This window comes from Tamandua tetradactyla, chromosome 14, assembly GCF_023851605.1.
Source record: "Tamandua tetradactyla isolate mTamTet1 chromosome 14, mTamTet1.pri, whole genome shotgun sequence".
Classification (NCBI taxonomy): domain Eukaryota; kingdom Metazoa; phylum Chordata; class Mammalia; order Pilosa; family Myrmecophagidae; genus Tamandua; species Tamandua tetradactyla.
In genome coordinates, this window is record NC_135340.1 from 67,063,389 (window position 1) to 67,076,455 (window position 13,067).

General features: G+C 39.6%; 1 protein-coding gene across 1 annotated transcript in view; it reads right to left on the reverse strand.

Moving 5' to 3' along the window:
• MYO5C (myosin VC) overlaps positions 1 to 13,067 on the reverse strand; it is a 123,764-nt gene that overhangs the window by 29,297 nt on the left and 81,400 nt on the right. Inside the window, exons 33-38 of the mRNA XM_077127917.1 lie at positions 11,250 to 11,337; positions 7,347 to 7,445; positions 5,953 to 6,107; positions 3,061 to 3,150; positions 1,083 to 1,233; positions 188 to 470 (exon numbers count right to left, since the gene is read on the reverse strand). Coding sequence (XP_076984032.1) covers positions 188 to 470; positions 1,083 to 1,233; positions 3,061 to 3,150; positions 5,953 to 6,107; positions 7,347 to 7,445; positions 11,250 to 11,337 — 866 coding nt within the window. The remainder of the gene's footprint in view (positions 1 to 187; positions 471 to 1,082; positions 1,234 to 3,060; positions 3,151 to 5,952; positions 6,108 to 7,346; positions 7,446 to 11,249; positions 11,338 to 13,067) is intronic.

Genomic DNA, 13,067 nt, shown 5'->3' on the forward strand with positions numbered 1-13,067 from the left:
TGGTGGGAGGAGGGTTTGGGCACCATCTCCAAGGTTCTAAGAGTCATCTAGCACGCAGCCCCTGCCGCGGTACAGCTGTGTGGGAGTCTGACACAGGAGGGAAGGGCCAGGAGTGGATAGCTTCAGACTTTAAGAACATTCTTTCTGGCCAGTCTCTCCGGACTAAGGGGCTGTTGATGGGCTTTACCTTATCTGCATCCCCTTTCTGCAAGAGCACATGTCCTTGCGCAGGAAGAGGCTATTCAGGGTGACGGCCCCGATCAAGAAGAAGAGCTGCTTCACTGCCTGCCTCACAAGCTCCGGGTCCAGGCCGTTCTGGCACATGGTGCTGTAGAAGTAGCTCAGCTGCTGCAGGACGGAAGTCATCGTGTAGGCGTCTGTGTCATCGATGCTGGATGACCGCTTCCGGAAGCCCGTGGGCTTCAGGCCAGAAATGCCCTGCAGACTCTCATACTCCAGCATGCCAGGCACTACAGGAAAAAACGGAAAACTCTTCTTGTACATACAGAGGGATAGCCAGAGAACATTTCCCACCGCTCTAATGTGTGTTTCAAGGAGATGGGACATTTTCTGCAAGAATTAGTGGCTGAGTCATGATAGAGACAACAAAAGAAGCAAAGAGGTGGACAGCTGTCTATAGCGGGGCAGCAACGCATCTTGTAGGTTTAGGGAACTTCTTGGGACTTCCTAAGAAAGAGAACAGATTATCATGATAACGCATGGACTGGAACCACTTATAATTTAACGTATTTAAATTTCAGAGAATTGTGGGAAATCTATAAGAATTTGAGTGGGACTTTAGGGTTTCAGGAATATTTGACTAAGCCCCAGGAATAGCAACATAAGAAGTCACAATTCTTCCAAGTCATTTCTTACAGAAAGAAAACTATCAACCATGTACTATTATTTGTAGAATGATTTTATGTAATCAAAGAATTAAAAGGTAGACACTGATACAACTAAATTTTCTTGGTTTTCAACTGTTATTTGTAATCAGACATTCCACACACCAGATTTAACTTTTTTTAAGTTAAAATCTCAACGTTACTACAAATACTTTTTGGTCATAACTCTTTTCTTACCTATTATTGGTTGAATGTTACTTTCCATTACAATAATGAACTGATGGTATATTCGTATGGCCACATCGCTAAGAATCTGTCTGTATTCTGAAAGGTCAAAATTGTTCAAGCAATTCTTATTCTGATGTGGACTATTTTGCTTCGTGAATTCCTGAAAGCAGTTTGGAGCATATAAATGTTAGAATAATATAGACATGTAGGAAATAAAAATACTATCCATACTAGTATTATAGTCAACTTCTATTCTATCCCTTGCACCTCAAAATGTACTGTCTGATTTGCTTCAAATGGGTTCTTGATGTTTAGGATAACATTTATTTTATATAAGAAAAATAGCAATGATTTCCTGTACAAGCTCAGTTTGACATACTAAGTGGATATCGCTACACTCCAAAATCCTACAAATAGGTGCCCCTGAGGCCACATCCATGGAAGCTCATAGTAAAAAACTGCAAAGTACCCAAAGAAACAAACTGCTCTAAGGATTAGTAGGTGCAATAAATGACATTTCATAACTTTATACTTACAGAGAATAGCCCAATACGAACTATTTCAAAATCAGTAAGTTCAAAACGTTCAAAGAGATAAAAGGAGAAAAAGAAAATATAAGTTAAGAATAGGACATTATGATGAGGCAGAGGTAGAAAGAACCAGAGGAAGTTTAGAAATAATAATTATAATAATTGAGAAAGTATGCAGATAGGGAAAAGAATTTTCTAGACATGGCTGAAGGGGACAGAAAAATGATCCATAAATAAATGATATTGTATAACATTTCTTTACACTGACATCTTACAGATGCCAGTTTGTTTTAAATGGATTGATATGGGTCTTTTGCTTGTTTTGTAAATTTCCTCTTTGGTTTTCTTTTTAGGCAGAGTTTAGGGTTGTTTTTTTTTCTTCTTCTTCTTTTTACTTATTTCTCCTTTTGTTCTATAGTACTATTAGGATTACTTTCATATTTTATTAATAGTAATAAACTGGAACAACTGGCTAACCATATGGAAAAAGATGAGATAATTACTTCACATATCAATTCTGGATAGGTAAATTATCATACCATTTTGGACAGATAAAAAGCATAATTGTGAACTCTAAATTTGAACCCTGAAAGTTCAGAAGAAAGTAAGAGAATATCTTCATGATCTCAGAGTAGGGAAGAATTTCTTCAACAAGACACAAAAACATAAATCATAAAATAACAGGATTGATACAGTTAAGTACATCAAAATTAAAAAACAAACTGTGTATGACAAAGGACTCTAAAGAAAATTAGAAGACAAGCTACACATACAAATGACTAATAAGCATATGAATTGATTAAATTCACTAATGATCAAGTAAATACAATTTAAATCAACAGGACATCATTTTACACATATATGATTGGTAGATATAAAAATATATCTACACGGAAAATTTCATACATTGCTAGTGGGACTATAAATGGGTGGAAACCCTAACAGTCATTTTGTTATTTTGGTTAATTAAAAGTCTGTGAGTACTGGATAATGGAGAACTCCTTTATGATGAGACCTCTTTGGAAGCAGAGCTGGAATGACAAATGAATTGTATTTACATACCATGGACGGACAATCGGAATCTTACAGAGAGAGGCTCCGAAGAGGCATGCTAAACTAAAGGCTAGAGTTTACATTTAAAAATTTTAGAGTTACACTTTAAAATTTCCAAATTTCACAGCAGAAGGAAACTTAAAAATCCTCTAAGCTACCACGATGATTTAAAGTAAAGGCAACTGAGACCTAGTGGCATGCTCAAGATCTAAGCCTCTTTCTGGAAGCCTCTGCCTGTGATGAATCCATAGGAGACCACAGGGGAGATGAACTTGGCCTCCTGGGTGAAGAGGAAGTTATAGAAAGCCAGCTGGGGCAGAGGCTGTTCCTACGGTGAGCTCTGGCTCATGAGTTGGTTAGGGACTGGCAGCCAGCACAAAGACAAAGCAGACAGACATTCCTACCTCTTCCCCGCTGTACTGCTTCAAACAATTGAGGAAGTGAAAAGTATTGGAAAGCCAAAAGGACAGCATCTCAAAATCTTCTAAGTGTTCCTTTGAAAAAAAGAAAAATGGAAAAACCAGACACATTTAAAGCTGGTGATTGCCAGTGCCTCTGAAGCCTAGGACAGACATATCTTACCTTATCTTACCTGTTTGGTTAGCTGGCAACTTTGGATCAATATTAATTCTTGTTTTATTCATGAAAACCTTTACCAAATTTTAACTATAATGCTAAGAGCTTATAATCATGTAGTAGGTTACAGTTTGCAAAGTACTTCTGTACAAATTATCTCACTTATTACGAAGCTTGAAGCAGGGACTGCGGGAATGTACAAGAAATGTAAATCTTAGTCCTTGCCCCCCAAACTTCAAATTGTGATTGGCCACACAGACTTACCATATAGAGAACACAGTTAAATCGGTGGTCGAGTACCCAAATAACTGGTGTAGCCTGTGTAACAAAAGCTCAGAGTGGAAAGATGATGGGGAATATGACAGCTGGGAAAGCCTCATGAAAGAGATGGGAGGGTCTACTCCCTGAAAGAAGAGGGTAAGCAGATAAGAGCTCAGGATCGTGGGCTGTTGGGGAGAACCCCCTAACTATGGGGCAGAAAGAAGAGGAACAAACAAAGAAGGCAGAGGTACAGGGACCAGAGAAGGGAAAAGTGGGAAAATCCCAGGATTTGAAAGACAAGGAAGGAGAGTTTCAAAGAGATGGTGTGAACACTTCAATTAAGTTAAGGAGAATAAAAGCTAAGGAAATACTGTTGTATTTAGCAAGAGGAAATTACTGACGATTTTCCAGTAGAGTAGTAGGGATAGAAGCCAGATTACAAGGAGTGATAAACAGAGGTGGTGGAGACACTAGTTCAAGTACTGCGGGCAGTCACGGATGGGGTGGGGGTGGGGAATGGGGAATGGAGAAGTGGCTCCAGAAGACACGTGGGCCAAGTAAGGGGGGCCCTGATGCTGCATGTGGGGAAGGGCAGCTCCTGGGCACATGCAAAGGCAGAGGGGAGGAAGTTGAAAGTGAAGATGCTGATCAGAGAGGGGATTTATTTGAACTCCTCGGGCCAGACATCTTCTTGTTTATATACATACTAACATTCCAGAGCAGCTACATGAGGCCAACATTGTGTTTCTAGGGCCTGGAACACAATGCAAGTTTGCCCGGTCTTAAGAAAACCCAATTTACGAAACATCACTTTAGGGGAGCCTCTTCTAAGAACACTCAGCAGCCTCCATGAAATCAGGGGCTATAAAGCATCCAGAACCTAAAAAATGTTCATTCTCCTCCTAACAAGTAGTGAACTCTTGGCACGAAGGTTTTGTTTGTTTGTTTATTTATTTTGGTGTGGGGAAGAATTCTACATATTCTGACTTCTTATACATTTACTGTTTTTATTCCTCCCTCTTCTTAACAATATTTAGTTACTCATGACTTTTTTAGAACATATATTTTACTAGAAGTGAAGTAGCCCCTGCCCAATAAAAAATTCAAATTTACCTCAACATCAAATATTGCTTCTCTTTTGTAGGGGGAATGAAAGATACTGGATCTATATTTTACTGCTCCCTTGCTATCTGGACGAGTAAGTTATGATACCCAGCAACTTGGATTTATAGCTGTAACCTAGATGGTCATTTCCCAGAAAAAGCAGGTTTAGTACCAACTCCACTTACTGTGACTAATGGAATTTCCACACCCAGAATGGTAGCAAAAAGCCCAGGTTTGTGTTGAATCAACCACCTTACACTGGTGGTTGGTTATCCCAAGATTCCAAGTTAAGCCAAACATTTCCAGAGAGATCTTTATACAAAGCAACCATCTCTGGCAGCAAGGACCAAGGGCTGTTGTGAGAAAGTTCTGATGCTTAATTATGCAGTTATTTATTCATCTATCACTTAGTATGTTTCCAAGAAAAAAATCAGCAAGCTAAGGATGGTTTTTGGATTATGCTGTAGCTGGAAAGGAAATTAGTGATGAACTTTCTCTTACTATTACATTGGCCTTGACACAACTCTGCTCTTTTGATCATCGTCATTTTTCATCATTGATTATTGATCATGTGTCACATCATGAAGAGAGTAAGCAAAGAGTGCTTCTGATAGTCACACTGCACACACAGGTTTTCTACACCCCATAACTGGTTTCCTTGTATCCAGTGGCAAACTGCTAGTTGTTCCTTTGTCCAATCATTCCAATTCCTATAATGTCCCAGGGGCTGGCAGACAGCACACTGGAAAGAACCTGGATCTCTGCATGACTGTGTGGAGCAGAGTGACCCTCCAACCTGGACTGCTCACAATGGGACTGTTACAAGCAAAGAAAACTCCACCATCTCTTTTAGGCCACTCCATTTTGGCAGGGAGGAGAAGGGTACCTCTCCGCTATAGTAGCTTAGACGTACTCAGTAACTAACCTAACACACAGCTCACTTTCATTTCTGGGCTGGGAATAAGAACATGTAAGATGATTGTAGAAGTGAGGATTACATAAACGCCAAGGAAGGAAATGAGCAATGTTTCAGTCATTCGCATTCCTTATCATTCCACACTTGTTACTCCAATAGAACAAATAACTTTTGTAGCCAGGAAACTCAGACCTGAGGTGCGTGGTGGCTACCAGGTTGCAGTCTGCTGAGGCTCTGAGGTCTACTGGCAGCTCTAAACCACTGCCTGGGGGTCCCTGGTCTAATGTATCTTTCTCTTATAGCTTGTCTTTGTTCACAGCTTGGTCCACAAAGTGGTTTGAGGAATCACACAGAGGTTAAGGGTGGGCAGCTGGTCCTTCCCACAGGTAGTCCTACAGTAGACAGACCATCGAGGGCCAGTGTCAAAGGCGGGTCTCACCTTAACCACCTGCTTCACGCCGTCGATGATGCCGTTCATGAGGGACTTCAGCGCGTCTGCGTCATTTAGGGAGTCTGCGTAGCGGACGCACATGAAGAGGATGTGCGCCGGCAGCCCGGGGATCATGTTCACCACCACACCGCGGGGTTTCAGGTCTGAGCAGAGAGAGTTAATGAGGACTAGAGTTGACAGGTCAGCTCTCCTCCTAGGGAGCCTCTGAGGATGGGTCAGGGGGCTTTGTGTTTTTTTTTTTTCTGTAGTTGATAAATGGCCTAAAGGCATAGGGACTTCTTTTCTCTTTGAGGAATTCAATCTGGCTCCTTTCTCACCAAAAACATAAAAGTCCCACCTATTTCTCTTATTTAGCAATTGCAAAGTACTTTCTACTTTTAAAAAGGCTAATAAGAAGTAGAATTTGTATTCCTGCCTTATGTGATGTCCATGGATTTCAGATCTCCAATGTAGGAAAGAAACCCCAGTTCCATATATCCCCATCCCAGTCACTTTGACAGAAATTGAATATGATCTCAGCAATAATATGAACCCGGCTTGAATTAGATTGAATACATGGAGTCCTTGCTGGCCTCTCGATAGAAGAGAATGGCAGAGATAGATGGAACAGGGATGAGGGAAGAGAGAATGTTTATAGAACAAGTTAAGGTAACAAATGAAGATATCCCCAGGACCCCACTGAGACAGAGGAACTAAGAAGAGACTCCCAGTTTTGCACCAGTATGTGTGGGAAAGGAAAGAGAGGGGTACTTATGTGCTTAAGGAGGGTCACCAGAAGAAAAAGAAGTAAGGCTACACACTGGTTTTCTTCTTTGAGATTTTGGGACCAGCTAACGAGAGGCAGCTTTTTTCCCTCCCTCTGGGGAACCATGCACAAGATCACAGTGAAGATGGTTTAGTGAGATTGGCCCAAGGGTCAGCAACTCTTGAGTGTGCACACTGGGACAATCCTGTAACTGAGGCAAGCCTGGAAAGCCCTTGTCATATTGCCTGCAAATAAATTTCTCAGGAGAAGTCAAATGGGTTTCAGAAGCCACAATTACTTCCAATATGCCTCTTGTGCCAAGGCACAAAAAAGAAGAGATGTGTGTCGTATCCTAAGCCTATGATGAAACTTGGGGAATAGCTGTGGCAGTTTTTAAATTGTCATGACTAAGGACTGCTATTGGCATCTAGTGGGTAGAAGCCAGAGATCCTGCTCAGTATCCCACAATGCCCAGCTCTCCCACAACAGAGGACCGTCTGGTCCAAAATATCAATAATTCTGAGACTGAGACCCCCTGGGCAAGGAGAAGAAACAACAGAGGAAACAAGAGGAAGAAAAGACTGATGTTAAGTTTTCATAAATAAAGCAGGAATATCAGGATTCCAGATTTCACTACCAAGAATGAGGTTCTGAATGAGCTTGGCCTCATCTTCCCTCTTGTATTCCAGCATTCCCAGGTACTCCTTGGGTCCTGAAGACAAATGCACATCATTGGCTGTAGACGAAGGCAAACAATTAGCTAAACAGAATCAACTTTCAACAGGTTTTGTAATGACACTACTCCATCTCCTTCCACCCCTTTCTGCCTGATTTGCACACAGACACCTGTGATCTTAAGCTAATTAAAACTTTATTTTATCATGTAGAATTTTTCCTGGTAGTGATTCCTATCTCTGAGTATATCTATGAATATTGTTGCTGCTGAAAAGGCTGAATTATTCTTGAAGGAATCCTCATGAGTGCCTGATGTATATCCAGCACAGTGGGGATAAGGAAGAAGACCAAGATGTTGTCCCTGCCTTTAAGATGCTGATGCTATAGTTAAGGAAGCTACACTCATAAAACATTTGGTGTACAAAGTACCAACTACATGATCCTAGGGAGCTGTATTAGTTTCCTACTGTTGCTATAATAAATTACCACAAACTAAGTGGCTTAAAGCAACACAAATTTATTATCTTACCATTCTGGAAGATCAGAAATCTGAAATGAGTGTTATGGAGCTAACATCAAAATGTCATCATGACCTGGGACATACCAAAGACATTAGAAGATGGCCCTAAATATGCTCAAAGAACTAAAGGAAATTATGGACAAAGAACTAAAGAAAATCAGGAAAATGATAGATGAACACAGAGAATGTCAATAGAGAGATGAAAAATTAAGAAAAAGAACCAAACAGAGCTGAAGACCAAAGTAATAGAAATAAAAAATTCCCTAGAGAGGTCCAACAGCAGACTGGAGCTAGCAGAAGAAAGAATCAGTGAACCTGAAGATAAGACAATTGAAATCATCCAGTCAGAGGAGCAGAAACAGGAAAGAATGAAGAAAACTGCACAGAGGCTGAGGAACCTGTGGGCCCCTATCAAGCATATCAATATACAACATTGTGGGAGTCCCAGGAGGAGAAGAAAGAGAGAAAGGTGCAGAAAGAATTGTTTTAAATGGCTAAAAACTTACCAAATTTAATGAAAGACATGAATATATACATCCAAGATGCTCAACATACTTAAAACAGGATATACCCAAACAGATCCACATCATGACATATTGTAATCAAATGGGTGAATGCCCAAGATAAAGTGAGAATTCTGAAAGTGCAGGAGAGAAGTAATGGTCACATATAATGGAGCTTAAATATGATTGTCAGTTTCTCATGGGAAATCATGGAGACCAAAAGGCAGTGGGAAGATATTTCAGTGCTAAAAGCAAACAACTGCCAATCAAGAATTCTATATCTAGCAAAACTGTCTTTCAAAAACGAGGGAGAGATTAAGGTATTCCCAGATAAACAAAAGTTTAGGGAATTGTCACTACTAGAGATGTTACCATTAGCCTTACAAGAGATGTTAAAGGGAGTTCTTCAGTTTGAAAGAAAAGCACAATAGACAATAGATTGAAACCACATGAAGAGATAAAGACCTCTGATGAGCGTAGTGACATGGTTAAACATAACTGCCAGTACTGTTGTATTTTTGGTTTGTAACTCTACTTTTTTACTTCCTACATGATGTAAAAGGAAAAAATGCATAAAATGTAATGAGAAATCAGTAGGTTTAGATTCATAACGTATAAACACATAATTTGTGACAAGAACCACATAAAGGCATAGGGATAAAGGGATATAGGAACATAGCTTATGTATACTATTGAGGTTGCTGATATCAAAGCAAAGAGCTTGTTACAGATTTGGGATGTTAAATTCAAGCCCCAGGGTAACTACAAAGAAAATATTAGAACATGCAAGGCTGTAGAGACAGAAAATAGAGTACGGATTACCAGGGCAGGGGGGAAACAGGGAGTCAATACATAATGGATATAGAATTTATGTTTGGGGAGATGGGAAAGTTTGGCTAAAGAAGGATATTTAGGGCCCTGCTACATCGTGAATGTGATGATTCCCACTGAATGTTATGCTTAGAAGTGGCTGAGATGGGAAAGTTTTTGTTGTATATATGTTCCCACAATTAAAAATAAAAAAGAGCAACTAAAGAGAGAATGATAATGAAATGCGATAAGTGATCCTGAACAGAATCTAATAAAGGAAGAGAAAAGATTCAAAAGGACACTATTATGACATATGAAAAATTGGAATATAGAGTGTAAGCTTTATATCAATGTTAAATTTCTTGAACTTGATAACTGCACTTAAGGTGGGTACATGAGTGAATATCCTTGTTTCTCAGGAAATGTACATGGTGTATTAAGTGTTCAAGGAGCATGATGTATACACTACATTCAAGTATTCAGAAAATGTATTGATAAGCAGACAAGTAGAAAGGCAGATAGGATGATACAACAAATGAGGCAAAATGTTGAAATTGGTAGATCTGTGTGATCTGGATATCAGGGGTGGGGGGGATGGGGGACAAGAGTACACTGGAGTTCTCTGTATGGGGTTTGTGTTATTTTTGTAATCATCCTGTAAGTTCAAAATTAAAAGTGAAAAAAAAAAGTGTCATAGGGCTGCATTCTCTGTGGAGGCTGTAGGGGAGAATCTGTCCCGTGCCTTTTCCAGGTTTTAGACGCCTCCTACACTTCTTGGCTTGTGGTCACATCACTACGACTGCTTCCTTCATCGCATCTTCTCTCACTGACACCGACGCTTTCCTCTTATAAGAACACTTGTGCTGACTCTGGGCCCGCCTGGATGATCCAGGATAACGTTGTGTGACAAGATCCTTAACTTAATTGCACCTGCAAAATCCCTTCTGCCATGTGAGGTGACACATTCCCAGGTTCTGGGGATTAGGATATGGACATCTTTGGGACTATGCTCCACTTGCTGTGCCCCCAAACATTCATATCTATCCAGAGAGAAAGAGATGTGATGACAGACGCAGAGGCAAGAGAGTCAGAGAGATTTTGACGATGGCACACTGCTGACTTTGAAGCTGGAGAAAGGGACCCATGAGCCAAGGAATGCAGGTACAAGCTGGAAAAGGCAAGGGAACTGTTTCTTCTCTATAGCTTCCAGAAGGAACCAGCCTGGTGACACTATGGTTTTAGTCCAGTGAAAGCCATCTCAGACTTTTGACCTCAAGAACAGTAAGGTAACAAAGTTGTGTTGTTTTAAGCCACTGAGCTTGTGATGATTTGTTACAGCACCAACAGGAAACTGGTACAGGGGCCATGAGGATTCATGTGGAGGTGGACTAGATATGCTGAAAACGACTTGTAGAGGAGTTAGCACTCCCAATGGAGCAGGAAAAGTGAGCAGGATCTGGTGGCTGAAAAAGAAGGTAGCATGGGTAAAGTGATAACAAAGCACTCTCACTACTACATAAGAATCTGTCCTACTGTTAACTTGCTGGCTCTGCTCAGCTGAGCAATGACAGAGGCTGGATGTTAGCTGCTTTCCTAAGCAATGCTGCTTATGATAAAAACAACCTCTGGTTGGTAAATTGCATCTGGATGGGGAAGAACAATAAACAAAGCAAAAATACCTGCTCCTTTTAAATGGGAAAGAAGGCGAATTTCAAAGCAGTCCATTTTTAACTTTTTTCATAGTTTCATTTTTAAACAGGGGGAGCCAATAGAGGAAGAGGTTAAAAGTATTCATTCTAGAGAAGGCTTTACATTTATATGAACATACTGGTATTATTTAAGGGGTGATGAGCTGTGTCCCTACCTCAAAGAATCTTTCCACTAACCCGTTGCTGGGCCCTAAACCCACCAGCTGAGAATCACTCCTCTGCATTTCCAAGGTTTTGGACCACATCAGGAAACAAACACTTCAGTGGTTTTTGGTCTTAGCTGAAAGCTCAGAAAAATAAGAAGTGAATATCATTTCTCTTACCTTTTTCAATGGTCTTGGTTAGAGTCTTTATTTGATCTTGTAGCTTTTTAATCACTCTGTCCTTCATGTCTAACTCTTCTTGAAGATCCTACAGAAATCAAAAGAAACAAGGACATGAGCTTAGAAGCATCTTTATCTGTTTTTTGTAACAGCTTTATTGAGATACAATTCACATACCATACAATTCACCCATTCACGGTATACAATTCCGTGGTTTTAGTAGAGTCACGGAGTGGTGCGGCCATCACCACAATCGATATTAGAACATTTTTATTCCCCGCCCCCAAAGAAACCCAAATCCCAGTCTGCATCCCTTGATCTTCCCATCCGCCTAGTTCCTGGCAACCACAAATCTATGTTCTGCTCCCCTTCATTCACCTATTTTAGACATTTCATTTTAATGGAATAATACAATATGTAACTTTTTGTGACCGACTCTTTCTCTTAGCAAGAGAGAAAAGCACGTTCATCTGTGTTGTAGCTTGAATCAATACTTCATTTATTTTTTTAAAATTTTTTTTATTAATAAAAAAAGAAAAGAAATTAACACAACATTTAGAAATCATTCCATTCTACACATGCACTCAGTAATTCTTAGTATCATCACATAGATGTATGATCATCATTTCTTAGTACATTTGCATCGATTTAGGAAAAGAACTAGCAAAACAGCAGAAAAAGATATAGAATGTTAATATAGAGAAGAGAATTAAAATAATAATACTAATAAAAAATATATATATATATATATAAAAGGAAAAAGAAAAAAACAAAAACAAAAGAGACAAACAAACAAACAAAAAACCATATTTCAGGTGCAGCTTCATTCAGTGTTCCAACATAGTTACATTACACTTAGGTATTATTGTGCTGTCCATTTTTGAGTTTTTGTATCTAGTCCTGTTGCACAGTCTGTATCCCTTCAGCTCCAATTACCCATTATCTTACCCTGTTTCTAACTCCTGCTGGTCTCTGTTACCAATGATATATTCCAAGCTGATTCTTGAATGTCAGTTCACATCAGTGGGACCATACAGTATTTGTCCTTTAGTTTTGGACTAGACTCACTCAGCATAATGTTCTCTAGGTCCATCCATGTTATTACATGCTTCATAAGTTTAGTCTGTCTTAAAGCTGCATAATATTCCATCGTAGGTATACACCACAGTTTGTTTAGCCACTCGTCTGTTGATGGACATTTTGGCTGTTTCCATCTCTTTGCAATTGTAGATAATGCTGCTATAAACACTGGTGTGCAAATGTCCATCTGTGTCTTTGCCCTTAAGTCCTTTGAGTAGATACCTAGCAGTGGTATTGCTGGGTCGTAATCCATTCTGCCATTCTATGTCTTTTGATTGGAAAATTCAGTCCATTAACTTTTAGTGTTATTACTGTTTGGATAATATTTTCCTCTACCATTTTGCCTTTTGTATTATATATATCATATCTGATTTTCCTTCTTTCTACACTTTACTCCATACCTCTCTCTTCTGTCTTTTTGTATCTGACTCTAGTGCTCCCTTTAGTATTTCTTGCAGAACTGGTCTCTTGGTCACAAATTCTCTCAGTGACTTTTTGTCTATAAATGTTTTAATTTCTCCTTCATTATTGAAGGACAATTTTGCTGGATATAGAAGTCTTGGTTGGCAGTTTTTCTCTTTTAGTACTTTAAATATATCATCCCACTGTCTTCTAGCTTCCATGGTTTCTGCTGAGAAATCTACACATAGTCTTATTGGGTTTCCCTTGTATGTGACAGATTGTTTTTCTCTTGCTGCTTTCAAGATCCTCTCTTTCTCTTTGACCTCTGACATTCTA